This window comes from Dipodomys merriami, unplaced genomic scaffold, assembly GCF_024711535.1.
Source record: "Dipodomys merriami isolate MVZ:Mamm:240054 unplaced genomic scaffold, mDipMer1.0.p SCAF_84, whole genome shotgun sequence".
Lineage (NCBI taxonomy): Eukaryota > Metazoa > Chordata > Mammalia > Rodentia > Heteromyidae > Dipodomys > Dipodomys merriami.
Window position 1 is genome coordinate 1149947 of NW_027206446.1, and position 24890 is coordinate 1174836.

At 55.9% G+C, this 24890-nt stretch overlaps 1 protein-coding gene across 1 annotated transcript; it reads left to right on the top strand.

Moving 5' to 3' along the window:
- On the top strand, positions 1-24405 carry Aebp2 (AE binding protein 2). The gene is made up of 10 exons (XM_070011857.1): positions 1-343; positions 497-677; positions 10196-10403; positions 13896-14003; positions 16381-16567; positions 16865-16989; positions 18661-18728; positions 19508-19621; positions 21418-21444; positions 21856-24405. The coding sequence occupies exons 1-10, from the start codon at positions 1-3 to the stop codon at positions 21899-21901; spliced, it is 1407 nt and encodes a 468-aa protein (XP_069867958.1). The 3' UTR covers positions 21902-24405.
- Positions 24406-24890: the final 485 nt, after the last annotated feature.

Genomic DNA, 24890 nt, shown 5'->3' on the forward strand with positions numbered 1-24890 from the left:
ATGGCCGCCGCGCTCGCCGACATGGCCGACCTGGAGGAACTCTCCCGCCTCAGCCCGGGGCCGGCGGCGCGGGCCGACGAGGAGGACGAGGCGGCGGCGGACGCGGCGGCGCGGGCGGCGGCGGCGGCGCTGCTGCGGCCCGGGGGCGCGGCGGGGCGCGGCGACGAGGACGACGACGAGGACGAGGACGACGACGACGACGACGAGGACGGCGAGGAGAGCAGCGCCGAGAGCCTGGAGGGCGACGAGGCGCGCTCGCTCAGCCCCGGCGCCGCCAGCAGCAGCAGCGGCAGCGGCGACGGCGACGCGCGGCGCGGCCCGGGCGCGGCGCAGGGCCCGGCGGGCGGCGGCGGCCCCGGCGGAGGCCCCGGAGGCCCCGGAGGCCCCGGCGGCGGCCTGGGCCCGGGCGGCGGCGGCGGCGGAGGCCTCGGCCCGGGCGGCCCCGGCGGCGGCGGAGGCCTCGGCTCGGGCGGCCCGGGCGGCGGAGGCGGCGGAGGCAGCGGCGGCCCCGGCGGCGGCGGCAGCAGCAGCAGCAGCGTCGTGTCGAGCGGCGGCGATGACGGCTACGGCACCGGGGGCGGCGGCAGCGGCGGCAGCGCGACCTCCGGCGGCCGCCGGGGCAGCCTGGAGATGTCGTCGGACGGGGAGCCGCTCAGCCGCATGGACTCGGAGGACAGGTGCGGGGTGCGGGGCGCGGGCCGGGCCGGGCGGCGGGGGAGGGGGCCTGTGCGCCGTCCCGGACCCCGGTCCCCCCCTCCCCGGGCCTCCCGGTGGCGATCGCGGGCTGTGCGCTGTCCCAGACCCCGGTTTCTTTGGAGGACTGTACTCCCCCCCCCCCTGTCCCCCGGTCTCCTTCCTGGGCCTCCAAGGGCTCAGGGGCTCTGCCCCGCCCTGGCCCCGGTCCCCTCCCCGGGCCTCTCTGGCGATCGCGGGCCTCTTGCGCCCTCCCGGACCCCGGTCCCCTCCCCGGGCCTCCTGGCGATCGGGGCCTGTGTACCGTCCCGGACCCCGATCCCCTCCCCGGGCCTCCTGGCGATCGGGGCCTGTGTGCCGTCCCGGACCCCGATCCCCTCCCCGGGCCTCCTGGCGATCGGGGCCTGTGTGCCGTCCCGGACTCCGGTCCCCTCCCCGGGCCTCCCGGTGGCGATCGCGGGCTGTGCACTGTCCCAGACCCCGGTTTCTTTGGAGGACTGTACTCCCCCCCTGTCCCCCGGTCCCCTCCCCGGGCCTCCCGGTGGCGATCGCGGGCTGTGAACCGTCCCGGACCCCGATTCCCTTGCAGGACTCTTCTCCCCCCTGTCCCCCGGTCTCCTTCCCGGGCCTCCCGGTGGCGATCGCAGGTCTGTGCGCCGTCCCGGACCCCGGTTCCTTTGGAGGGCTGTACTCCCCCTGTCCCCCGGTCCCCTCCCCGGGCCTCCCGGTGGCGATCGCAGGTCTGTGCGCCGTCCCGGACCCCGATCCCCTTCCCGGGCCTCCGAGGGCTCGGGCTGTGCCCCGCCCCGCCTTGGCCCCAGTCCCCTTCCCGGGCCTCCACGGGGGATTCAGGGACTTCCCGCCGCCCTGTCCCCAGTACCCGCTCCCCTGCCCCTCTCGCAGGGGATCGAGGGGGCTCTAGGCCTCCGTACCCCCCCCCCCCCGTTGCCCTTCTCGCGGGGAGGGGGTGAGGGGGAATCTAGGGGCCTTGATGCCACTGTAACCCTCCTCCCCTTTACCCTCCCCGGGCCTCGGAGGGACTCTGTGCCCAGCCTGAGACCCCAGGACTCCAGACAGGGTACCCAGGTCAGCCCCGCCCGCCCTGGGGGTCGGTAGAACTCCCGGCCGCGCTCACTGGGCTCCTCTGGGTGGGGGCGCCTGTGCTTCGCCGTCTTACATCTGCTGGTCACCTCTGGGCGTTGCTCTGAGCCTCCCAGTGCCACTGGTGGCTTCAGCCTCTCCGCCTGGGCCTTGGGGTCTTAGAGAAAGAGTGAGGAGAGGCCGATCCTCCCTGGGATGGGGGTTCAGTGGTCAAGGCCAGAGCCGGTCCCGTGCAGCCAGTGGAGGGTCCAGGAGAGGCCTGGAGTGCAGGTCGATCCCACAGCGCAGGTCAGATCCCACAGCACAGGTCAGATCCCACAGCGCAGGTCAGGCCCCACAGTGCAGGTCAGATCCCACAGCGCAGGTCAGATCCCACAGTGCAGGTCAGATCCCACAGCGCAGGTCAGATCCCACAGTGCAGGTCAGGCCCCACAGTGCAGGTCAGATCCCACAGCGCAGGTCAGGCCCCACAGTGCAGGTCAGATCCCACAGCACAGGTCAGATCCCACAGTGCAGGTCAGGCCCCACAGTGCAGGTCAGATCCCACAGTGCAGGTCAGGCCTCACAGCGCAGGTCAGATCCCACAGCACAGGTCAGATCCCACAGCACAGGTCAGATCCCACAGCGCAGGTCAGATCCCACAGCACAGGTCAGATCCCACAGTGCAGGTCAGGCCTCACAGCGTAGGTCAGGCCCCACAGTGCAGGTCAGATCCCACAGCGCAGGTCAGATCCCACAGCGCAGGTCAGATCCCACAGCGCAGGTCAGATCCCACAGCGCAGGTCAGATCCCACAGCGCAGGTCAGATCCCACAGCGCAGGTCAGATCCCACAGCGCAGGTCAGATCCCACAGCGCAGGTCAGATCCCACAGCGCAGGTCAGGCCTCACAGCGCAGGTCAGGCCCCACAGCGCAGGTCAGACTCACAATCAGACCCCACAGTTCAGGTCAGATCCCACAGCGCAGGTCAGGCCCCACAGCACAGATTCAGACCCCACAGCACAGGTCAGACCTACAGTCAGACCCTACAGCGCAGGTCAGACCCCAGCGGGAGAGCTCTGCAGAGTCCCACCCGGGTGGGACTGTAGTGAGATGGTCACAGAAGTAAGAAGTGAGATCTGACACCGCCCTGCTTCCATAGTGGCAGTTTTTGAAGTCCTGTGGTGCGTGTGTGTGTGTGTGTGTGTGTGTGTGTGTGTGTGTGTGTGTGTGTGTGTACATTTTGTTGTTGTTGTTGTTGGTCATGGGGCTTGAACTCTGGGCCTGGGCGCCGTCCTTGTGCTCTTCAGCTCAAGCCCAGAGCTCTACCGCTTGAGCCACAGCGCCACTTCCTCAGCGTACTTTTTTTTAAAGCTTCTTGGAAATAATGAGAGGCAGAACAACGCAGCCCTTCTTTCCCCAGACGTTGCAGAAATGTTTCCCATGTTGCTCTCATTACTTCATCACTTTTTTTTTTGGTGCAGGTCCTGGGGCTTGAACTCAGGGCCCGGCACTGTCCCCGAGCTGCTTTTTGCTGGAGATGAGCACTTTGCTCCTCCCAGCATCCCTCCCGGCTTTTTGGTGGTTCATTGGAGATGAGAGTCTCAGATTTTTCTCCCCAAGCTCACGGTGCGTGGCAGGGCTCAGATCTCGGCCTCCTGAGTCGCTGCGATTGCAGATGCGCCCCCTCTCCACCGCTCACTACTTGGAATGTTTTCGGAAAACACCGTGTTTTCAGTAGTCAGTTTTTAATGTGTTAAAAGGCGAATCATGCTTCCAAAGTGTATTCACATTTATTTTGGCTCTCGGCTGATGTTTTGGCACGCAGTAGGATTTCTAGGTCCGTAGTGGTTTTGCGTTGTCTTGAGGGCAGGGTCTGTGTGTGGAAAGGGCTAGGGGTTTAAAAGCAGAGACATGGCTAACTGATCAACAGGACCCCTGTGGTCAGAGCTACAAGGAATCTTTGGGATAATTGGAATATCCCCAGAACGTATTTTGAGAAATCCAAACCCCAGGCTTTTTTGTGTTTGTGTTTAACCACATGCTGAGTGCCTCCTTCAGAAAGTGAATTGAAATGTAAGCCTCTGACCTGGGCCGAGCTGGATCGGAGAAGGTAGGTGGGGAATCGCTTTAGGAAATGAATTTGTTTGGTTTTGTGCCAACACCGGGGCTGGGACTCCGGGCCTGGGTGCTCTAGTGTGCTTTCTTTTGCTCAAAGCTGGAGTTGAACCACTGCAGCCACTTCTCCACTTTTGGTTTTTTACTGGTTCATTAGCGTCTCCTTGCCGCCTGGTCTGGCTTAGAACTAAGGATCCTCAGATCTCAGTCTCCAGAGTCGCAAGGGTGGCAGGCGGGAGTCTCCACTGCCTGCCTGTCTTTGGGAGAGACGAGATCGATGTGTGCTCCACGTTGAACCCGCCTGTGTCCACCTTCCGCTGTCTCCATCTCCAGCTTTCCCAACTCGTGTCACAGACTCCACCATGACGCAAGCCCAGTGACCCTTGGCTTCACCTGTGGCCTGGACCAGTGGAGCCGGACAGAAACAGAGGCTCCCAGAACTGGTTCCACCCTGCAGGGCTCAGAAGACATGAATAACAGGTGGGCCGGGTTCTGTGGCTCACGCCTGTCATCCCAGCTCCTCCAGAGCTAAGATCTGAGGATCGGGGTTTGAAGCCAGTCCAGGCAGGAAAGTCGGTGGAACTCTGGCCTCCACTTAAATCACAGAGAAAGCGGGAAGCTGTGCTGTGGCTCACAGGGTAGAGAGCCAGCCTTGAGCAAAAAAGCTCAGGGGCAGTGCCCAGGCCCTGAGTTCAAGTCCCAGAACTGGCACAGCAGTAAGCAATAGGGTGGTCTGGATCAGCTTGTTTTGTTTTAATTTGTGTCTGTCCGTTCCGTCTCTTGCCTTTAAGAGGCAAGAGATTAAATATCAATTAACTATCAAGTGTTATTTCAGCGAGTGAAGTTTGGGGTTTCATTCGATGGTAGTGAGTGTCTGATTTTTACCTCATGTCTTACAGGAAGGAACGGGAGAAGATGGGTGTCATAAGTCCAAATAAGGTTGAAACTTGTCTAACCACACACACTTGCTTTTGAGAGAGGGCAGGGCAGAGCGTGCTAGTCGATTCATCCAGCAGCCCGTGAATCATTCGTGAAGGAGAGCTGACTGTGAAACTGGCTTGTGGTTTTGATCATTCCGAACCCGTCCTTGTTGGCTTTGGGGGTTGAGTTCCTGCCCGTGTGTGGGGATTCACACTTGTTGGAAACGAGGGGGCGTGGCCTCACGTCCCGGGCTTGGCTGGGTGCTAGACAGTCCTTTGTATTCCTGGGACCAGAACTCAAGGCCTGATGTACCTCACCTGCTTTTTAGCCGGTCCTGGGCCTTGATCTCAGGGCCTGAGCGCTGTCCCTGAGCTGCTTTTGCTCAAGGCTGGTGCTCTACCACTTGGGCCACAGCTCCACTTGTGGCTTTTTCTGTGTATGTGGTACTGAGGAATCCAACCCAGGGCTTCATGCATGCTAGGCAAGCACTCTACCACTGAGCCAAATGCCCAGCCCTGGATGTAGAGTTTTGCTGACTTTTCTGCCCAAGTCCCTTCAGACCAAGATTCTGAGATTCTGGTAGCCATTGGCACCCAGCTGAGAGTCTTAATATCGGTATTTGATAGAGTTGTGGTAGATGTATTTATCTTTGTTTCAGTATTGGGGCTTGAACTCAGGGCCCAGGCATTGTTCAGAGCTCTTGTGCTGGGGCTGGGGAATTGGCTCAGGGGTAGAGTGCTCATCTTGCATGCAGGAGGCCCTGGGTCCGATTCCTCAGCACTATATGAGCAGAAAAAGCAGGAAGTGTCACTGTGGCTCAAGTGGTAGGGCGCTAGCCTTGAGCTGAAGAGCTGAGGGACAGCACCCAGGCCCAGAGTTCAGGCCTCACAGCTGACCAAAAAATACAAACAGACAAACAGAGCTCTTGTGCTCAAGGCTAGCGCTCTACTACTTGAGCCATAGCTCCACTTCCAGCGTTTTTGTGTATAATGGGAGATGCCTTGGCTGGCTTTGAACTACAACCCTTAGATCTCAGCCTTCTGAGTAGCTGGGATTACAGGCGTGAGCCACTGAGCAGCGCCCTAGCTGGGGCAGTGGTTGGTGTAATTTTATTGAAGCATTAGGATCTTTTGAAGGGAATCACTTAATGATCTCTTCAGGTAGATTGAAAAACGTGGGAAGAGAAAGTTCATGATGGGCTGGGCGTGGCGCTTAGGGTCTGGTGTGGTGCTGATACGGACCTGCCTCTCTGCCCTGTTGCATCATGGTTGCATGAAATCCCTTCTGGCCAATTTGTGCGTGCGGGTTGTGGGGAGAAAGTCATTTGTGTTTTTGGCTAGAGGATAATTGTGGGGACAGTGTAGTCTTGATTAGAAAAATCTATTTCAGCTCTTCCGGATTATAGTAATAATGGCCTGTAATTACAGTAATGATAGTAATAATACCATCTTTGTTTTGGCTAGTGATTGTTTTTGTGTGCGTGGGTGACTGTGATTAATTTTTTTATGGTTGCTTCTGTCACCAAGCTGTGTGTCTTATTTTTCCAGTCTGTCTTGGATTTGTCACTACCACTGGCCCTTCTCTGAGTGAGGCACTAGCTAGGTTTGGAGTTGGCACTCGGTGAGTTTTGCAGATGATTCAAGGTGCAAATTAATTGCGTCACAGGGAGCAGATTTAGCCCTTCCCCCCCCCCCCCCCAGGGAAGGAAGCTCCTTAGGGAAATGCATAACACCCATCTGAGAGGGAGGAGCTCGGCCCCATTGTTCCTCCTAATTGTTTCTGAGTTTAAGCACCAGAAAAACTAGCACTTTAGGTTTGAACTCTGGGCCTGAAGCTCTTCTTGCGCATGGCTGGTGCTCTACCTCTTGAGCCATGCCCCTAGTCCTATGCAGAGTGCTTTAGAAGGTTAAACGAGACGGATTTGCCAGAAATGTGACATGGTCCACATGTCTTTTTTTTTTTTTTTTTGGTCGGTCGTGGGACTTGAACTCTGGGCCTGGGCGCTGTCCCTCAGCTCTTCAGCTCAAGGCGAGCGCTCTACCACTTGAGCTACAGCGCCACTTCCGGTTTTCTGGTGGTTTATTGGAGATAGGAGTCTCATGGTCTCTCCTGCCCGGGCTGGCTTTGAACCGCGATCCTCAGATCTCAGCCTCCTGAGTAGCTGGGGTGACAGGCGTGAGCCACCAGTGCCTGGCCAGATGTCTTACTCTTAAGACAAGTTCATCTGTGTTTCTGCCTTGTCTGTCTGCCTGTCTGTCTGCCTGCCTGCCTGCCTGCCTATGTAACCTATCTGTTTGTCTGCCTATCTATTCACTGTATTTGAACGTGCATCCCATAGCTCCATCTGCCTCGTGTGTGAAGCCTGGGCCTCCTGCTGAGTTGCACCTCCAGCTCACAGTGCTAGCTGCTGCTGCTGCTCCTCCACCCTGGCCTGGAGGAGGCAGGAAGCGAGGCCCAGCCTCAGCCAGGCCCTCCTCAGCCTTCCAGAGCAAGGGGCGTCGTGTGCGCCCAGTGCTCAGCATTTCCTCCGCTAGCAGCCTGGCTGCTCAGGCGGCTGCCTTTCAGAGGAGCAGGAAGTGAGCGCTGGCAGCTCCCGGCCGAGCTGAGTCGGGGCGGTTGGCTAGTTCTCATCCTCTTGCTGTCTAGACACTGAAGTCTGCACTAGCTCATCTCTGCTGTGGTCCCCGGTCCCAGCGGCTTTCCTTCATCACAGGCAGCTGGAGGCTTGGGGCGGGGGTGGGGGGGAGCATGGGGGGGGACGACTTAAATGGGCTAGCACCGGGTGTTAGTGGCTCACACCTGTCATCCCAGCCACTCAGGAGGCTGAGATCTGAGGATCGAGGTTGGAGACTCCACGTCACCAATGAACCGCCAGAAAACCCGGAAGTGGAGCTGTGGCTCAAGTGGTAGAGCGCACGACTCGAGTGGAAAAACTGAGGGACAGCGCCCAGGCCCCGAGTTTGAGTCTCGGTCCTGGCACAGAAGTGGGTGTGGCTAGGGCTTTTTCACAACCTGGCTGTTGTACACGTACAGGAGGTGGGGCACGAGGACTCTGCGTTAGGAGGTCAGCCCGGGACGCACAGAGACTCTCAGGAAAAAAAAATGGTACCCTCAGACTTTCATTCATTCATTCATTCATTTCATTCATTCAGCGCTGCAGCAGCGTGGTGTGTGTGTGTCCTTCTCAAGAGGATAGGATCTGCGGGCAGCCCTGCCTGTCTGTCTGTCTGTCTGTCTGCCTGCCTGCCTGCCTGCCTGTCTGTCTGTCTGTCTGTCTGCCTGCCTGCCTGCCTGCCTGCCTGCCTGCCTGCCTGCCTGCCTGCCTGCCTGCCTGCCTGCCTGCCTGCCTGCCTGTCTGCCTGTCTGCCTGTCTGCCTGCCTGCCTGTCTGTTTGCCTGTCTGCCTGCCTGCCTGCCTGCCTGCCTGCCTGTCTGCCTGCCTGTCTGCCTGTCTGCCTGCCTGCCTGTCTGTTTGCCTGTCTGCCTGCCTGCCTGCCTGCCTGCCTGCCTGCCTGCCTGCCTGTCTGTCTGCCTGTCTGTCTGTCTGTCTGTCTGCCTGCCTGCCTGCCTGCCTGTCTGCCTGTCTGTCTGCCTGCCTGCCTGCCTGTCTGTCTGTCTGTTTCCCTGGAGTCTGTCCCTGGACGGGCTGGTCTTGCTGTCTGCCCCCGGGGCACGAGCGTGTGCCCGTGTGGGGCCACAGTGCCCTGGGTTGGGTTGGTGGCCTCTGTCCCGCCCGCGCTGGAGCTGGATGTGCGCACGGCAGGCCATGAGAGGATGAGGATGGCAGGGGGGAGGCCCCGGGAGCCGAGGAACCACCTGCGTTTGATTCCCGCAGGCCATGCGTGAAGCGCCCTCAGAGGTGCGCTGCAGACACGCTTTAGGGTGGAGCAGCGCGAGGTGGAATTCACACCTACGTCGATGGCAGCCGGCCAGCCAGTGGCCGCGCGCTAAGGCACCCTTCAAGCAGCGCCAGCCTCCCCTTCTGTCTTCTTTCTGTTAACTTTTTCAAGATGGGCGCGTGCAGAGTGGAGGGAAGGGTTCACGGGGGAGAGCCGCTGCCCAGCAGGGCCCAGCCCACATTCACCCCACGGCCTGCCCGGCGGAAACGCGCGCCTTTGATGGTCCACGCCGGTGGGGTTGGTGTATTTGTAAAAATACACGTTGGAGTGTCACATTAGCAATTTCCAGCTGATTTAGGAGAATAATGTTACAGAGCTAATAGGAAGAGATTATGCAGATTTACGCACACTGTGTGTGTGTGCACGCACACGTGTACGTGCGCACGTGCACGTGTGGTATTGGAGATGCAATCCAGGGCCTTACACAGGCTAGTCAAACACTCTAGTCCTGGGCTATGCCCCAGCCTGCAACTGAATTCTTTGTTGTTGTTATTATTATTATTATTGTGGGCTTCAACTGACGAGCTCAGGGACAGAGCCCAGGCCCTGAGCTCAAGCCCCGGGCCTGGCAAAAAGGAAAGAGTCTCACGGGGACTTTGCTGCCCTGGCTGGCTCTGATCTCAGCCACCTGACTAGTTGGGATGACAGGTGTGAGCCGCCAGCGCCTGGCTCTTTCTTTTGAGATGGGTGGAAGTGGTTTAATGGTCAGATTGTAAATAGAAATGCTTTCAGGCTCTGTGAAGTAATGTTTTGATTGAATTGCGGACACCTTGGAAGGACGGCTCTCTTAGATTTCCTGGAACTATGGGAGGGAGAGAGAGAGCATGGGTGAACTGTGTGCGGACACAGGTTAGGGTTCTATCTGTGTAGAGTTGGTAGTCCATACCTTGGGGAAGCTACTGAAATGAACCTGTGTGTGTGTGTGTGTGTGTGTGTGTGTGTGTGTGTGTGTGTGTGTGTGTATAGTTTAGAGGCACGCTCGTATTTGTGCGTTCATTTGTACTTATTGCTCCTCACCTTGTATTTTTTTCTTGGTCAGTCTTGAGGCTTGAACTCGGAGCCTGGGCGCTGTCCCTGAGCTCTTCAGCTCAAGGCTGGTGCTCTACCACTTGAGCCACAGCACCACTTCTGGTTTTCTGGTAGTTTCTTGGAGATCAGAGTCTTCACGAAATTTCCTGCCCGGGGCTGGCTTTGAACCTCGGTCCTCAGCTCTCAGCCTCCTGAGTCGCTGGGATGACAGGCGTGAGCGCCGGCGCCTGGGTACTGCTGCTCATTTCGAAGCATGAGTGTTTTCTTTTAGTTCGTCGTGGGGCCTGAACTCGGGGCCTGGGCGCCGTCCCTGAGATTCTCCGCTCAAGGCTGGCGCTCTACCATTTGAGCCGCAGCTCTGTTCGGGGAGCGGCCTGTTGCGGGCCGCCTCGAGGCTGCCGAGTGTGGGGGGCTGACGCGGCCTTCTCTCTCTCTCTTCTCTCTCCTCTGTGTGCAGCATCAGCAGCACGATCATGGACGTGGACAGCACGGTCTCCAGTGGGCGCTCCACGCCCGCCATGATGAACGGCCAGGGCAGCACCACCTCCGCCAGCAAAAGCCTGGCCTACAGCTGCTGCTGGGACCAGTGCCAGGCCTGCTTCCCCTCCAGCCCGGACCTGGCCGAGCACATCCGCTCGCTGCACGTGGACGGCCAGCGCGGAGGGGTGCGTACCCCCCCTGCCCGCTCCCCCTCCCCCTCCCCCTCCCGGGCTGGGTATGGCTTCGTGGTGGCGCAGTAGACTTGGTTTTTCTCTTGATGGTGGGGTTCCCTTCTACCCAGGGTTGATGTTCCCCACCTCTTTGATAGAACCTCCCGCGCTGGTCACTAGTCAGCAAGTTGGTGTAGAGAAGTTCCACTTCCCCGGTGGGAGGATCGTGGTTCAAAGCCAGCCCGGGCATGCCAGGCTACGAGACTTAACCTTCCGTGGACCACCAGCACGCTGCAAGTGGAGCCGTGGCCCAAGTGGTAGAGCGCCAGCCTTGAGTGAAACAAGCTAGAGACCGTGCCAAAAAAAGAACAGACAAATAGAAATCTTGCAAATGTGCAGAGATGCGGCGGGGATCTCAGCCTTCGGCCTTGGCCCTGCCAAAGGGCTCTCAGGTTATCCTGGAAGGGAAAGCCCCCAGGGAGACTGCGGGGCGGGTGGGTGCAGGCCCACAGAAAGGCAGAGCGCCCCGGGGGCTGGCTGCAGGCGCGTCAGCAGCGTCAGCAGCGCGCGGGTGCTTGGTCTCGGCCTCTGCCCCCCGGCGGGTGTCCTGTCTCCCTGCCTCCCACGTCAGCCCTCCACGCATGTGTCTGCTCATGGCTATGGCCCCCACCCTCTCCTCCTCATTGAGAGAGCCATCTTCCATCCATCCAGTCTTTCTGAGACTTTACTGCTTACGTTGCTGTAGCATGTGGGACCGGCTGGCGTGACACTGGTCCCCACGTGCGAGCCAGGTGCTGGTGGCTCCCGCCTGTCATCCCAGCTACTCAGGAAGCTGAGATCCAGAGGATCATGGTTCAAAGCCAGCCCGGGCAGGAACATCCGTGAGACTGATCTCAATGAACCACCAGAAAACCGGAAGTGGAGCGGTGGCTCAAGTGGTAGAGCGCCAGCCTTGAGTAAAAGAAGCTCAGGGACAGCACCCAGGCACTGAGTTTAAGCCCAAAGACTTAGCAAAAAAAAAAAAAAAAAGTAATAACTAAAAATAGGAAACCACAGAGCTGTAATTCCACCCCCAGTGACAAAGCGCCGTCTTCACAGATTGAGCCTGAGCCGCGGTCTCGGCTTTGAAGATCGTCCTGTCCCATTTCAGACAAAGACTGGTTTTAGAAAGGAAACACAGGCCCGGGGCAGTTTGGTGTTCTTGGGGATCCCCTGTTCTGTCACGTGAGCTTTTACTGTCAAGACTGCACTTGTGCAAAGATGGATTAAAGAACCACCTTCCACAGGGTTATCATCTTTTTATTTTGGCCAATGGCGGGAGGCAGTACTATAGTTTGAACTTGGCCTCACGCTTACTAGGCTGGTACCGACACCTCCAGCCCAAGTTTTTCTGTAGGTCAGTTTTGTTTTGTTTTTTTTGTCAGTCATGGGGCTTGACCTCTGGGCCTGGGCGCTGTCCCTCAGCTCTTCAGGCCAAGGCTGGCGCTCTACCACTTGAGCCACAGCGCCACTTCCAGTTTTCTGGTGGTTCATTGGAGATCAGAGTCTCACAGGGAATTAATTGCCTGTCAGGCTGGCTTTGAACCGTGATCTTCAGATCTCAGTTCCTAACTAGCTAGGATGACAGGCGTGAGGCACCAATGCCCAGCTTGTAGGTCAGGGTTTTTTGTTGTTGTTGTTGTTGGTCATGGGCTTGAACTCTGGGCCTGGGCGCTGTCCCTCGGCTCTTTCGCTCAAGGCTGGCGCTCTACCACTTGAGCCACTGTGCCACTTCCAGTTTTCTGAGTGGTTTATTGGAGATCAGAGTCTCACAGACTTTCCTGCCTGGGCTAGTTTTGAACCATGATCCGCAGATCTCAGTCCCGAATAGCCGGGATGACAGGTGTGAACCACTGGCTTTAGTAGGTCAGTTTTTGAGAGAGGGTCTCTGCAGCGTCTCTGCCTGGGCTGGGCTGCAACTGTGATCCTGGCACTAAGACACAGCGGTGAGCTGCTCACCCGGCTCTCCGGCATCAGGGAAAACTTTCACCCTGGGGTGCTGAACTTGCTTGTCCGCATCCGCTTGGTTTCTTTCTCCTGAAGTCACCGGGCTGCAGGGTAGTGGCCGCCACTGCGCATGTCCCGGGTTGGTGTCTCGCCCGCCACGCGCGCTGACTGACAGGCGTGCTTGATGGCGTGGGAGGAGGGGGAGGGGAGACACTGGCTTCTCCTGGTGCGGTGGCTAGGCTGTGCGTAGAGGCTGCGGGTGTGCGGGAGGAGGTAAGTCCTAGCTTTTCCCCGGGCTGGAGTACTCCCAGGACTCGTCTCCATCTTGTCGTCTGTGTGAGGGAACTTCCCCCCAGGCCCTGCTGCTTGTGGATGGTTGGGCCGAGCACTGGAGCTGTAGTCCGACCCGTGGTCAGGCAGGTGACGGGCAGCATGCGTTCCCGTGGCGTTCTCTGGCCTTCCCCCAGCTTTTCTATCTCATTCTCAAATGTTTCTGGGGGGACTCAGGTTTGATCTCAACACACCCAGCCGGGCGCCCTGCCCACTCCCTCCCTCCAGCACCCCCCCCAGTCCCGTTCCCCCCCCCTTCCCACAGTGCTGAGTTTCTCTGGCAGAACGGCACATTTATGATTTAATGTCTAGACGTAGTTGTGGTTACATCTCGGGGCCTGCGCTCTGCTCTTTCACTTCTGTGCCTAAGGCTAGTGCTCTACCACTTGAGCTGGTGAGTTACAGACTTTTCCTCTAGGTTGACCTTGAACTGAGATCCTCAGATCTCAACCTCTGAAGTAGCTGGGATGATGGGCATGAGCCACTGGTGGGTAACATCTAGATTGGTGGTGGTGGTGGTGGTGGTTTTTAACTCAGGGCCCTGGGCGCTGTCCCTGAGCTCTTTTGCTCAAGGTGAGCACTCTACCACTTGAGCCATAGCTCCACTTCCGGTTTTCTGGTGGTTCATTGGAGGTAAGAGTTTCATGGACTTTCCTGCCCAGGCTGGCTTTGAACTGTGATCCTCTAGATCTCAGCCTTTTGAGTGGCTGGGATGACAGGTGTGAGCCACTAATGTGCAGCATGCATCTAGATTTTTGTTGTTGTGCGTCTTGAACTCAGGCCCCGGGCGCTGTCCCTGAGCTCTTTCAAGGCTGGTGCTCTACCACTTGAGCCACAGCTCCATTTCTGGTTTTCTGGTGGTTCATTGGAGATCAGAGTCTCCCAGACTTTCCTGCCTGGGCTGGCTTTGAACCACGACCTTCAGATCTCAGCCTCCTGAGTAGCTGGGATGACAGGCGGGAGCCACCAGCGCCCATGGAGATACCATGTTAATGCTTCAGGTGTTTCCTCCCAGTGGACACTTGCGGGGGGGCGGGGCGGGGCGGGGCGCTGGGTGAAGTACTGGTGCAGACCTCGGGACGCTGCTCTCTAGAGACGCACCCTCCTGTGCCACAGCAGGCGGGGACCCCAGGGCTTGGAGCGTGTGGACCCTCGCTCGGTGACTGACACCTGCGGCTCTCGTTTGGACAGGTGTTCGTGTGCTTGTGGAAGGGCTGCAAAGTGTACAACACGCCCTCCACCAGCCAGAGCTGGCTGCAGAGACACGTGCTCACACACAGTGGCGACCGGCCCTTCAAGGTACGTGCTGCTGCGGCCCTCCCCCCTCCCCCCTTCCCCCCCTTGGATGGCCTCACCCTTAGCCCACCAGCTCTGACCCCCCGCCATGTCTCCGTCAATTGAGTGCCCATCCGGGACTCAAACTCAGGGCCGGGTGCCGTCCCTGGGCTTCTTTTGCTCAGGGCTAGTGCTCTCCCACTTGAGCCACAGTGCCACTTCGGGATCTTTCTCGTGGTTTTTGGTGAGAAGAGTCTCAGGGGCTTGCTTTCCCTGGGCTGGCCTTGAACCACGATCCTCAGATCTCGGCGCACTGTGTAGCTGCGGTGACAGGCCTGCGCCACCAGCCCCCGGCTGGAGGAGATTTTCTCTTTTGAGTCTGGGTCTCGCTGTGCAGCTGAAGCTGGTTTCAGATTTGTGGTTCTGCCTCGGGATCCGCCGGCGGGGATTGCACGCATGCGCACCATGCCTGGCCCCTTGGGAGAGCAGCAGTGTCGTCAGTACCGTGTGGTCTGATTACATTTTCTCCCTGCCAGGGGCTTCCCTCTTACTGGCAGTTACTAGCAAGAAAGAAACAACAGCATATCAGCAGAGGCTAGTTAGTCCTAAATGACTTTATGGACATGTTCTGGGGAATCACCATAAGCAGCAAGTTTCAGCAAAAGTTGTTTCCCCAGTTAGCTTGATGAAAATTAAACACACTCGCTTGCTTTCTAAATGCGGAAAACACAAATACCACCAGGTTGAAAGGTGCTTGTTTAAAGAAACCCTAAGCTGGGCTGGAATGTGGGTACTGTGCCAGAACCTTCCCCCTGGGGTCTTGTCGGAGAGTGGGTCATGCTGGTGGGTTGCAGTGCGAATCGCTGAGCGCTTTCTGAGGGGACTGTTGGTAGCGTTTGTGAAAGGAGGTAAGCACGTGTTTAGCAAGGTGCTTAGTTGCGCATGCGTGCAGTCCCGTCCCAGGCTGATGGGCAGATGGCTTGAGACAGGAAGCCAGGGGTAAGCCAGCAACATGGTGAGACCCCAAAACACTTCCTTCCATAGAAGCCCGCCACCCCCACGGTTGGTGTCTAGTGAATTCTAGTACTCTCTCCCTTTCTCCCTCTCTCCCTCTTTCCCTCTCCCTCTCTTCCTCCCCCCCCTCCTCTCTCACTACTCCTGGGCCTTGTATTCAGGGCCTGGGTGCTGTCCCTGAGCCTCTTTTGCTCAAGGCTAGCGCTCTACCACTTGAGCCACAGCGCCACTTTTTCTGCATATGTGGTAGTGAGGAATCGAACCCAGGGCTTCCTGCAGGCTAGGCGAGCGCTCTACCACTGAGCCACCTGCCCAGCCCCCTAAGTGTTTTTTCATGGAACTACAGACAGGACATAAACATGTCTCATTCTTTCCTTCCTTTTTTTTTTTATTCTTGAGTTAAGATACCTTTATACAGCCCAGCTTACAGCTGGGCGCGGTGGCCCACGCCTGTAATCCTAGCTACTCAGGAGGCTGAGATCTGAGGATCGAGGTTCAGAGCCAGCCCGGGCAGGAAAGACCGTGAGACTCTGATCTCCAATGAACCATCAGAAAACCAGAAGTGGCGCTGTAGCTCAAGTGGTAGAGCACTCGCCTTGAGCTGACGAGCTGAGGGACAGTGCCCAGGCCCTGAGTTCAAGCCCCACGACCGACCAAAAAATAAAATAAAATAATAAAGCCCAGCTCACGCCTGTCATCCTAGCTACTCAGGAGGCTGAGACCTGGGAATCGCAGCTTGAAGCAGCCCTGGCAGGAAGGTCCATAAAAGTTTATCTCCAATTAACCCCCCCCAAAATAAAGTGGAGCTGTGGTTCAAGTGGTAGAGTACTACAGCCTTGCGCAAAAAAGCTCAGGGACAGCGCCCAGGCCGAGTTCTAGCTCTGGGATACCTTTGAAATGGGATATTTTCACCTGTGTACACAGTGCGTTTTGAACACACAGTTACCACCGCTGCAGTATTTGAGCTCTGATCTTTGGATCGCGGCCTCCTGAGTCGCTTATCAGGTCTGAGCCAAGGGTCCCGGCTGGAGAATCATCTAGAAAGCGACTTGCTGGTGACAGAACTGTTAGGCGTGCCCACAGGATCGAACCCAGAGGCCCTGGAGCTGAGCTGCACCTGAGACGCGGTTCAGGCCCCAGGGGCTGCGCTCGCGTCCTGCTTGCGCGGCGGGAGGGAGGGAGGACACTGTGCAGTGCTTTCAGAAGTCTCTCCTGAGCGCCTGGATCCAGTAAACCTTCCCACTAAAGAGCGTCGCAGGTTTCAGGAGTGTTCTGCTGGCGTGCTCGGCCGTAGGGCGGGAGGGAGGCAGCTGGTGTCCCCGGGGCTCCCCGCCCCCCCCCGGCCGCCGTGCCCGGGCTCAGCCCGCGCCCGTCTTTGTGTCTGCAGTGCGTGGTGGGCGGCTGCAGCGCCAGCTTCGCGTCGCAGGGGGGGCTCGCGCGCCACGTGCCCACGCACTTCAGCCAGCAGAACTCGTCCAAGGTGTCCAGCCAGCCCAAGGCCAAAGAAGAATCTCCTTCCAAGGCTGGCGTGAACAAGAGGCGGAAGCTGAGGAACAAGAGGCGGCGCTCGCTGCGTGAGTGGGGGGCACGGGGGGAGCGTGGCCCCCAGGCTTAGCTCTTGGGGGGCTTTTCTCAGTCCACCATGGTGTTAGGAAATGGCTTCCCTTTTGCTCAAGGCTAGCGCTGTACCATTTGAGCCACAGCGCCACTTCCAGCCTTTTCTGTGTCTGGGGTGCTGAGGAATCGAACCCAGGGCCTCATGCATGCGAGGCGAGTGCTCTACCACTGAGCCACCTTCCCAGCCTGGACTGTTAGGTTTTCCTCACGATCCTTTGCCTCCCTAACTGTTGCTGTTCTGTGCTGCCTTGTAGCGCGACCGCACGATTTCTTCGACGCCCAGACCCTGGATGCCATCCGACACCGAGCTATATGCTTTAACCTCTCCGCCCACATAGAGAGCTTGGGCAAGGGCCACAGTGTGGTCTTCCATAGTACTGTGAGTATCAAAAGCAAAGAATGGCTTTGGCCTTTCACCATCACATTTCTATTTTGTTGTTGTCGTTGTTGTCGGTGGTGGGGCTTGATCTCAGGGTCCTGGGCGCTGTCCCTGAGCTCTTTCACTCAAGGCTGGCGCTCTACCCCTTGAGCCATAGCTCCACTTCTGGTTTTCTGGTGGTTCATGGGAAATCAGAGTCTGAGTGACTTTCCTGCCTGGGCTGGCTTTGAACTGTGATCTCAGATCTCAGCCTCCTGAGCAGCTGGGATGACAGGTGTGAGCCACGGCGCCTGGCATCAGTCAGTCTTACTCCTGCTTTCTAAAACAGTTTCAATAGACAAACCAAACTACGTCTCTCTCCCCTTTCCCTTTGCTGGCTCTAGGGTTTGGACCCAGTCTCTCCGTTGCTTTTCCTCTGCTGATGCTTTAGCGCTTAAGCGTGACTTTTTTTGTGCCAGTCCTGGGGCTTGAACCCAGGTGCTGTCCCTGAACTTTTGCTTAAGGCTGGCGCTCTATCACTTGAGCCACAGCCCTACTTCTGGCTTTTTCTGGATATGGTGGTGCTGAGGAATCGAACCCAGGGCTTCGCGCAGGCTAGGCGAGTACTCTACCACTGAGCCACCTGCCCAGCCCTAGCCTGACTTTATGTTGGCTATTTTGGAGATGGAGTCTAGTGAATTCTGCCTGGCCTTACATAGATAGAGGTCTTCCAAATCTCAGCTTGCCTTTTTCGTGGTCTGAGACGGGGACTCAGACTTGGTATCCGATTGCTTTTGCTGATTGGCTGGCGAGGGGCTGCAGTCGTTGGCCTGAGATGCGGACACCGGGCACTGTTCTGCTCCCTTAAATCTGAGGCCCTGCTGTGTGTTGGGTGTTAATACAAACCAGAGAAGAACGCAGGCCAGTGGAAAGAAAATGGGAAAAGATGGCTGTGCACGACGATGAATGTAACTAGTGGAAGTGTGGGCAGCCGCCAGCGCAGCCCGTGCTTAGGGGTGCGCCCTGGCGAGCGTGGAAGCTGGGAAAGCCCGTGGGGGCGGGAGAAAACCCGGGGACTGGGAATCGAACCCGGGGCCTCTGTGCTTGCGGGCTGCCACGCCAGCTCTTTTGCTCTTGCTCTGCTGGGACTGGCCCCTGACCACCATTCCTCTGGGGGTTTCCGTGTCGTGCTTTGTTTTTTGTGTCTTTTGGGCCAATACGTGTTGGGGGTGAGGGGAGTTAGTATGTAGATGCAGTAAATGGTGCTCGCATAGGTAACCAGCCTTGCAGCGAAGATACGTCGTCTGCATGGCTGGGAAGGTGGCTCAGTGGTAGAGTGCTCGCCTCACCATGCATGAGGCCCTGGGTTCGATTCCCCAGTACCACATCAGCAGAAAAAGCCAGAAGTGGTGCTGTGGCTCAAGTGGTAGAGCGCTAGCCTTGAGCAAAAGCAGCTCAGGGTCAGCGCCCAGGCCCTGAGTTCAAGCCCCAGGACTGGTAAAAAATAAAATGTTGCCATTTGAATGAATTTCTCACTCTTAACCCCTCCCCCGCAAATCCTGGGGCCATCCCGATCTGTGAAGCTTAAGCCAGAGCCGGACCGGGGCCCCGGGTGCCTAGGACAGTGCCCAAGACTGATGCTGCACGCAGCATTTGAGACATTTTCTTTCCCTTCCTGTCTCTCCCTACCAGGTAATAGCGAAGAGAAAAGAGGATTCTGGAAAGATAAAGCTCCTCCTCCACTGGATGCCTGAAGACATGTGAGTAGGGGAAGCGTGCGCCGTGCCCCGTGGATGAGCCTGTCCCCACGGCGGAGTCCAGGGGCGGCTTCCTCCGCTGCCCGGCCGGCCCTCCGCCTTCCTGCTGGGAGGGGCATCGTGCGGGTTAATTGGAGATGGCGCTGCGGGCCTGGGCCCTGGCTGGCCATGGGCCTCCATCCCGGCTCCCTCCTCCTCCTCCCCAGCAGCTAGGATGATAAGCGTGAGCCGCACCCAGCTCATCGGGGATTTACTTTTTTTCATTTATTTATTTCTGTTGGTCGTGGGGCTTGATTCACTCAAGGCAAATGCGCTACCACGTGAGCCACGGCTCCACCTCTGGTTTGCTGGTGGTTTCTTGGAGCTCAGACTCTTCACGGTCCAGGCTGGCTTTGAACCACGATCCTGGGATCTCAGCCTCCTGAGTAGCTGGGGTGACAGGCGGGAGCCACCAGCGCCGGGCTCTGGTGATGCTTCTTCGCATAAGGAAGACATTGGCCCCCAGCTTTCCTTCCGTCAGATAGCAATTGCACTTGGCGAGCAAACAGCTAGGCGTGTACCCGACCCTGCTCATTCCTTCCTAAATTCTTGCTTGAAATCTCGGGCTGCTTCTGGGCGGCAGCTTCTCCACAGCTTGGGAACGTATGCCGGGCACGGAGGTGCGTGCCTGTGACCCCAGCCGCTGCTGTTAGTGCGGGTGGCTGGGTCGGGAAGGTCAGTTGTAAGGTGACCTTATACAATTGGGGTTTCAAGTTGGACTTTTTTCTTTTTGTGATTTGCAGTCTGCCGGATGTATGGGTGAATGAAAGTGAGCGGCATCAGTTAAAAACTAAAGTAGTTCATTTATCAAAGCTACCCAAAGACACCGCCTTGCTTTTGGACCCAAACATATACAGGTAATTGCTTTGTTCTCTACGTTACAATCTGAAATCTCCCATGATGTTGCATAAGTTAAGCCTAGGTGGAATTATCTTTATCTAAAATGCTTAGGCGTCAGAGAATTGGTTTCGATTTCTAGACTATCTCTGTGGACACATCACCAATGTGTGTACCTCGTCTGAGCATTTGAAATCCATACACTCTACATTTTAGAACTTTCTGAGTATCAGGTTGGTGCTAAATACACTTCAGACTTTGGAACACTTTAGATTTGCGACCATCTTGAATTGCCGTATTAAACATAGCTTCCTTTCTGCTGCTTTTTTTCGCATGTGTGTGCTGGTCCTGGGGCTTGAACTCGGGGCCTGGGCACCAGCTCTGAGCTTCTTTTGCTCAGGGCTAGTGCTATACCACTTGAGCCACAGCTCTACTTTGGCTTTTTGGTGATTAATTGGTGGTTAATGCACTTTCTTGCCTGGGCTGGCCTTGAAGTCAGATTTACAGGTGTGAGCCATGCTGTCCCTCACTCAGCTCTTCAGCTCAAGGCGAGCACTTGAGCCACAGCACCACTTCCGGTTTTCTTGTGGTTTACTGGAGATAAGAGTCTCAGATTTTCTTGCCTGGGCTGGCTTTGAACTGAGATCCTCAGATCTCAAGCCTCCTGAGTAGCTAGGATTATAGGCGTGAGCCACCAGTGCCCAGCTTGATGCTTTGTTTTTTTGTGATGTGGAAATGACATTGCAAACAGATTTTGAAATAGAGAAATAGTTGGTAAGGTTTTCCATTCACCTGTTCATTCTGGATTTATCTTAAGCAGCGTAGATTAAGATACATAATTTGAAGTTAAATCCTACTATTAAGGCATGGGATTCTTTGCATGTTATGAGACTTTTGGGAGGTGGCAGATGCGTGTTATGTTTCCTAAATGTCATATAGCTGCTTGAACTTTTCAAAGCTTGCTACTTAAACTTCCAGGAAGGGCAGTTGAAATAGTGCTGTGTTTACCCCGCGGTAACTCAGTACTTGGCTTCCTGGCCATGTTCTTTGTTGTAGTGTGGTCTCACAAAGGGGGTTGGGCAGAGTCGCTGCCTGTATGCACTGCGTGCTCACTGCACAGAGCCTCTGTGTGCTGAGCCATTCTCAAGTCGAAGAGACTAGTATTTAAGTCAGGCACCCGTAGCTCACACCTGTCATCCCAGCGATTCGGGAGGCTGAGATCTGAGGATCATGGTTTGAAGTCAGCCTGGGCAGGGAAGCCCGTGAGGCTTTTTTTTTTTTGGTCAGTCATGGGGCTTGAACTCTGGGCCTGGGCGCTGTCCCTCAGCTCTTCAGCTCAAGGCTGGTGCTCTACCACTTGAACCACAGCTCCACTTCTGGTTTCCTGGTGGTTCATTGGAGGTAAAGAGTCACACAGGCTTTCCTGCCCAGGCTGACTTTGAACTGTTATCTTCAGATCTCAGCCTCCTGAGCAGCTGAGATGACAGGCGGGAGCCACTAGTGCCCAGCAAGAGTTTTTTGTTGTTGTTGTTGTTTTTAAATTTCCAATGAGCCACCAAAAAAAGCCACAAGTGTTAGAGCGCTAGCCATGAATAAAGAAACTCAGGGCCAGCACAGCACCCAAGCCCTGATTCAAGCCCCGGGACTGGCAAGAAAAAACAAGAAAACGGTGTTTATAAGAGGACACTCGGCTATGCATTTTCTTTTTCTTTTACGTGTGCATGGGGGACAGCGCTGGGGCTTGAACCCAGGGCCTTGGGCTCTGACTGCTTCATCCGTTGAATAAAAGACCATTCCTTTCTCTCTCTCTTTCTAGAACAATGCCGCAGAAGAGGTTGAAGAGGTAAACAATAACTAAGTACGTAAACGCAGGAGCCAGTGGGGTTGCAGTCGTAGGCACTGAGCCGGGCATAGGAGGGCTGCACACTAGGGATCCCCTCCCCCCCCGTCCCCCTCCCCCACTCCCCCTCCCCTTCCCATCCCCCGGTCCTGTCCGTTCCTATTTACGCTCCGCGTGGACAGGTTTGTGGTCCAGCCCTCTGTGGAGCGCATGACCGTGGTACCCTCCGCAACCACTGCTGCCAGCCACCTCCTCCTCCCCTTAGCGACCCCCCCCACCCCCCTCCCCGGGCGGGCCTGTCTGCCCGGAGTCTGGATGTCAGGAAGCGTGTAGACAGACGAGCCATGGAGAGGTGTCTAGCCTTGTTGCCATGAGAAACAGCAGTGACTGGTTGCCATTTGTGTTCTTTTGCAGAACTCTGCTAAGGAAAGTGTTCAGTTTGTATGTAAGCAAACCGTGAGCAGCAGTTGCAATCAGCTAACAAAAAAAATCCTCCTTTCGAATTAGGGCTGCAAATTACCGTTAAGGAGACGGTGCCCCGGCCCCGGGCCCGGCCCGTGTGCTCCCACGGAGGGTCTCGAGAGCTGAGGGCAGCCTCGTCTTGGAAAACCTCTATTCCTCTCCCGTGTTCATTTCCTCCCAGGACTCTGTATTTCTTTCTGAGGAAAGCATTTGGTTCTTGAGTTTTTGGCTTTTTTTGTTGTTGTCGTTTCTTTTGTAACATGAGAAAAACTGTATTTTTTTTATAGTATCGTCAGACTGAATTGTTTAAGCACCAAAGTTGGTTTTGAAAAGAAAAAAATTTTTTAAGAATAATCACTTTCTTGCTGGTCGAGCAAGAAGCCATATTGAATTTTTTTTAACTTACAAGAAATGGAGCTATTGTGTAAACTTCCTGTCAGACAAATGTTGCATAGAGATACTAGAACGTTGCCTGTAAATAAACTGAGCAGATTTGTAATATATTTTTATATTATGAGATGTACTGTAGATGTTTTTCTAGAAGCATGGAAGTTAAATGTATATATGATGGTAGCAATGATATTGGAGGACACTGTAATTCAATAGCGCTGTCAGAGAAATTGTTATTAAGCACCTTTTTGAACAAATCGTGTCTTCTCCCAGACAGAGGGACTGTGTACTACTGTTAATACTACGAGAACATTCTTCCAGAAACTCCCTGAGGTAGGCCCCAGAGCCCTTCTAGAATGTTCTGGTGCTCTCTTCTCCCGGTGGTGGCCTGTCCGTTGGAAGGACGAGTTGTAAACCTGCGTGGTCTCGTTGTCAGGCCGCGTGGACTTTCCTTCACCACGGTGGCAGAAAAACCAGCTGTTTTTTTTTTTTTTTTTTTTTTGTCGGTCGTGGGCTTGAACTCTGGGCCTGGGCGCTGTCCCTCAGCTCTTCAGCTCAAGGCGAGCGCTCTACCACTTGAGCTACAGCGCCACTTCCGGTTTTCTGGTGGTTTATTGGAGATAGGAGTTTCACGGTCTCTCCTGTCCGGGCTGGCTTTGAACTGCGATCCTCAGATCTCAGCCTCCTGAGTAGCTAGGATTACAGGCGTGAGCCACCAGCGCCCGGCCAAAACCAGCTGTTTTTACACTAGAGTTTTCAAAGAATAGAGTAAGCAAAAATAGTTCAGGCGTGGGAAAAGCGTCCGCGATGCACCTGCCAACGTCTTACTGCTTTGGAGCCATCACAGGAGACGTGGGTTGGTGGAGGGTGGAGAGTTCTGTCCACGAGGTCAGTGGCGATCACGCGGGGGTGGGGGGCGGGGCCTGCGGCGCTGGTGTCAGCCCTCCGGCTGGCCCTGCGTGGCCTGTGTGCTCCCGTGTGACCTGCGTCCTGCGGCGTCTGGGCAGGACGCTGCATTTTCTTACTTTTTTTTTTTTTTCTAATTTCCCCTCCCCTCCCTGCTTAAGCACTTCTGACCCCCTGTCCCGCCACCCCCAACCCGATCTGCAGGAATTCACAGTCTCCTCTGTTCTTCTCAGTTTGGGGTTTGTTGTAAGATTGCCAAACAGAAGTATCTCCAATAGATACGTAGTTTGAATTTTATTTTACTGCCCCCCCCTACTTGTAAGTCCTGCTCCATGGACCGACGATGGTAGACCCTGCTTTGAGTGTGTGCTGGGTTTGGGTTTTGGTTTTCTCACGCACCCCTTCCCATGTTAACAGTTGGATTTCCTTTTAGAAAGACATCAGGAAATGAGCCTCTACAGCGTTCTCGAGAGGCATCGTCAATAATCAACGTGGTCTTATTTTTTCTTACTGTGTAGAAATCCTGCAGAATGCCGTGGTTAATGACGAGCCACCCTTGGCTGCGTGGCTTGTGTTCACTCTAAATGAGCTCATTTGATAGCTTGTGTGGGTACACGTGTACACACAGTCGAGTCCGACTGGAAACTTCCGTGACACGTGAGCCCGCCCCGTCCACTAAATATTAGCATTTACTCTCTGCAAAAATGTCTCCCCCTCCTCCCCACCAGACACCACACCTCCGTGCCCTTCCACGCCTCCGGAGCAGCACTGTCCCACCTCCATCCTAATCCGTTTCCCATCTGGCCTCTAGTCTAGCGGAGAAGGTTCTGGAAAGAAGAAGCTCGAAGCACAGCACTGCCCCTGTCAGCCGGTGGCGGCGGTGGCGTGGGGGGTGGGCCCGTGGGCAGCTGTCGGAGGGACCGGCCGCGCCTCTCACCTGCCCCCAGCCCCCCCTTGCCGCCGTGGGTCTTTCTGTATTTTGTTTTACAAAATAGGACTAACTTGAGATTTTTGTAAATCAGATTATGTTTAAACCCGAAGGCACATGGGCTTTATCTAAGAGTTCTTGAAGTAGAAAATATTGTAAAGTTTTAAAGTTGTTTATTTTTCTAATAAACTCTTTTTCCTATATAAAAATCGCCCTAAAGTGACCACAAATGACTTGTGAATTTCAGACGAAAGGAAAATAAAACAGACCGCAACTGACCATCGGTGCACAGCTCCCGTTTTGTTAAAACCTGGGGCTCTGCGTGGTTTGGTTTTTTTTTTTCTTTCTTTCTTTTCCCCTCCTCCATGTTCATGAAATGTTTCACATGTGAAAATCCACGGAAAACCATCGAACCTGTCACACTGGTTGAACACATTTGTATTGCTTTGGGGAATCTTAACACTTGGTTAGCCGAAGATGGGGAAGATACGGTTGAAGTCTTGGGAAATGTGTGCCTTTTTGGTTAGCACTGCCTCAAAATAACACATTCACCTTTATAAATACTTCCCTCCAAGTCCTCTCACAGGCAGACAACGGTCTAATCTATGTAGCTTTTCATTTGTTTTGCTGTGTGGGTACTGGGGCTTGAACTCAGGGCCTGGGCGCTGTCCCTGAGCTGCTTTTGCTCAAGGCTAGCGCTCTACCACTTGAGCCACAGTGCCACTTCTGGCTTTTTCTGTGTACGTGGTACTGAGGAATCGAA